At 34.7% G+C, this 3,531-nt stretch overlaps 1 protein-coding gene across 1 annotated transcript; it reads right to left on the minus strand.

Moving 5' to 3' along the window:
* Positions 1–447: 447 nt before the first annotated feature.
* On the minus strand, positions 448–3,078 carry LOC140431308 (uncharacterized). The gene is made up of 2 exons (XM_072519241.1): positions 2,957–3,078; positions 448–2,000 (listed from the first exon to the last, which is right to left on the minus strand). The coding sequence occupies exon 2, from the start codon at positions 1,948–1,950 to the stop codon at positions 1,489–1,491; it is 462 nt and encodes a 153-aa protein (XP_072375342.1). The 5' UTR covers positions 1,951–2,000; positions 2,957–3,078; the 3' UTR covers positions 448–1,488.
* Positions 3,079–3,531: the final 453 nt, after the last annotated feature.

Consider the following 3,531-nt stretch of genomic DNA (forward strand, 5'->3'; position numbering starts at 1 on the left):
ATCGAACATATAGCAGACGTATACCTGACACTATCTAACGCATATGAGATGTATAGCAGACGCGTTCTAACTCATATCAGACGTATAACAGTTGTATACTAGACTCCAGATAGGACAGAACAATCGCTAAAGAAAATCTGTCGAAAAAAAAACGAAATTTGTCAGAGTAAGAAATGAAAAAATCGTAAGAAATTATGGTCGTTAATCAGAGAATAACGAAGGACATCGCAACGTCACGGGTATGGACACGTCCACAAAATGGGCGACACCAAAATAACAAAAAAGTATTATATTGGATACAACAGGAAAGACGGAAATGTAGGTCATCAGCTACTATACATAAATATATAAATCTCATCTAAGCAGTCATTACAAGTATCCTCCGAATAGTAACTACTATACACAAGTAGATAGGTAGCCATTTCAGTCCACTTTTTTCCCCAGATTCTGGGGAAAAACCGCTCGCTCCTTATGGAGAATATGGCAAATTTCCCCAGACCCCTGACACAGATTTCCCCAGATTCGGCCTAACCAAACCTAACCTAAACGTGAAGATAGCGTCAATTCTTCTTCTTTTACGCAACATTAATTCTTCTTCTTTTACACAACGTGAAGATAGCGTCAATTCTTCTTCTTAAATTTAGTAATTAGCCATTTTTAATATGAATTAATTTACATATTATTTTTGTATTTTAAATATTATCCACTATCTATAAGACGATTTTAATCCAAATTATTAAATTATTAATTATTATTATTAAACAAAAAATTCTACCGTGTGTAGGAATCGAACTCGGGACTAGCACCACCGAAGCTAAGTATCCACGTCGCTAAGCCACATAGACGTATAAAATTCACAAACAACAATCTGTATAAAAAAAACAAATACGGCATAGGTATCAAAATCTGCGTATGTAATTTATCATCAACAGGTAATGTACAAAAAAATTTCGATATACTTTGTATATTATTGTTCTACAATAAATGTCAAGAGAGACGATATGGATAATATTTCAAATATATTTTTAACTGTAAATGTGTTGGTGAAAATACCATTTGAATACTTGCAACGTCCAAACGGCTCAACGTATAACAATGTGTAAGGTATCGATGAAAAGGGGGTGAGGTAATGAATACGTTAACAAAAAAGACAAATCCAAAAGACAATGCCAAAAGGACACTAAGCTTGTAACGTCTAAACGGCTCAACGTATAACAATGTGTAAGGTATCGAGGAAAAGGGGAAAGGGTAACTAATACGTTAAGAAACGAATACACAAAGTATAAAAATACACAAGTTATACGCCTTTATATTAAGACAGAGACCAAGAAACGAATACACAAAGTATAAAAATACACAAGTTATAAGCCTTTATATTAAGACAGAGACTAAGAAACGAATACAGAAAGTATAAAAATAAAAAAAATACAAGTTTTACACACAACACTGATACCTTTATATATAAAAAAATGAACAAGTATTGTTTATTTACATTACATTAGTACCAAAAAGCACGTCTGTATAAGCTTCCTCCATCTTTAGTAAGCGATTAGGATATGCCAACCAAAATCGTCCCTTTTTCACAAAACCTAGTAGGTCACGTAGCGTCTTATCCAGGTAACCATTATTCAAATATCGGATAAGTTTGCGTCGGAAATCAGTATTTTTAATTATTTGATGTAATTTAATGTGAACGTCGTCTGTTAATGCCTCAATTTGCGTTTTCATGTGTAAACGTCGTTCTTCTCTAAGTAATCGTTTTGCTTCCAATCTCCTTTGATCTTCATTCTCTCGGTTTGACCGTTGCTCAGCTTCTTCTTGTGATTCTTCGTGAAGGTGATGTTTGTTACATGATATGGACACAGTTCTAGTTTCGTTCCAATTGTTCCTTTGGAATAGTCGTTTACACCCGCAAGGTTTTTCAGATTCACATATTGTATCATAAGACATTATGTCACATAACCAGAGGAATCTAAACGCCGCGTGAACGGTAGGAATATCTGAAACAGAATAAAGTGCTTAATTAGGGTATAAGGTACACGTTCATCCATAAGAATCAATGTAAAAAAGTGCGGCATTTATCGCATGTAGTAAAATTGATTACATTAGCTGTAAACACCAAAGTTATATCTTCGGTCGGACGGAAGATTAAATGGTATAACATTATGCTCAAAAGGCCTCTGAAATGTGCAGATTTGTGCTTGTTCTTCCATAAGAATCAATGTAAAAGTGCTGCATTTATCGCTTTTAGTCAACTTGATTACATTAGTTGTAAACAGACAAAAAATCTTGATTACCCCCACCACTTTCATCATTAACACACTCTGAATAATACCAGCAAGCGGTCATTCATCGAATAACAGTCAAAGCAGACACATCGCAGTATGGCCAATCTTATGAAACAGTACATTCAGTTAAACTTAATTAAGACATGTATTGAGCAAGAATTTATTCGGGCCAACTACGCAGGCGCGTGTTTACCGACTAGTTTAATATTGCATGAAGTCGCAAAGCAATATGGAATAACAACAAAGGTCGTAGTAGGTACAAAGTGTTACTCAAATGGAGTTACAATCACACCACATTTCTGGAATGAGCATAATGAAATAATATACGATCCAACAGACGCAATTACAAAACATCATCTACCTCATCAAATAAAATTTACTATGAAAAAAGGAATGGTCATGTGTAAAAGTGATGAAGACAGAAAAATGGTTGATATATATCACGATTTTAAGAAAAACAGATCGACGGCAGCATATTTTGAGGAGGCTCCGGAATCTCTACTCGAGTTACGTACAAACATTTTTATTGCTGTAGCACAGATACTAGGAAATAAATAAAAGTAATGTTCTAAATTAATTGTTGTTTTTTTTAAAACCCATTGTTGAAATGACCTACCTACGAAGAAATGTTCTATGAAACCTCTAAAAATATATAAAATAGTACTTACGTCTTTTAATTTTTGTAGCCCAAACACAAACAAACACCTTATCGTCAAGGTTCTTGTAGCACAAACAACCACTGTTACTTTTCGTACATGTTGACTGACACAAACACCCACTGGTACTTTTCGTAAATGTGGACTAGCACAAACACTCACTGTTACTTTTCGTAAACGTTGACAAGCAACCGTTTTTACTTTCGCAATGTTGACTGCAGACTGGTAGTACAAAACGTATTCGTTCATTAAATAGACAGGCTGGTATGACGTAACTCACGCTAAAACTATGTTGCGCAATATTTCGTAAGACTATTCATTTATGCATCACATGCGAGGCTTAATTATTAAATGGTATTTTCCTCAAAGAACGCCCAAGGCCCAAAAAGACGCAGAAATAGCATTTCAGATGTGGCAAAATGTTTCAACCTTAACATTCACAATGGTTACAAATCCTACGCTAGAGCCACCAGATATAAACATAACTATGGTTAGGGGAACTCATAATTTTAGAGCAAATTGTATGGGAGATGCCGAATGTCCTATTAGATTTGTTGGAGGTGCTGCTTTAGGACATTCATACTTTC

The sequence above is a fragment of the Diabrotica undecimpunctata genome, unplaced genomic scaffold (assembly GCF_040954645.1).
Source record: "Diabrotica undecimpunctata isolate CICGRU unplaced genomic scaffold, icDiaUnde3 ctg00000625.1, whole genome shotgun sequence".
Lineage (NCBI taxonomy): Eukaryota > Metazoa > Arthropoda > Insecta > Coleoptera > Chrysomelidae > Diabrotica > Diabrotica undecimpunctata.

Bases quoted from the DNA above. Each gene is read 5' to 3' on its own strand.
- LOC140431308 (XM_072519241.1), bottom strand. From the start codon at position 1,950: ATGTCTTATGATACAATATGTGAATCTGAAAAACCTTGCGGGTGTAAA.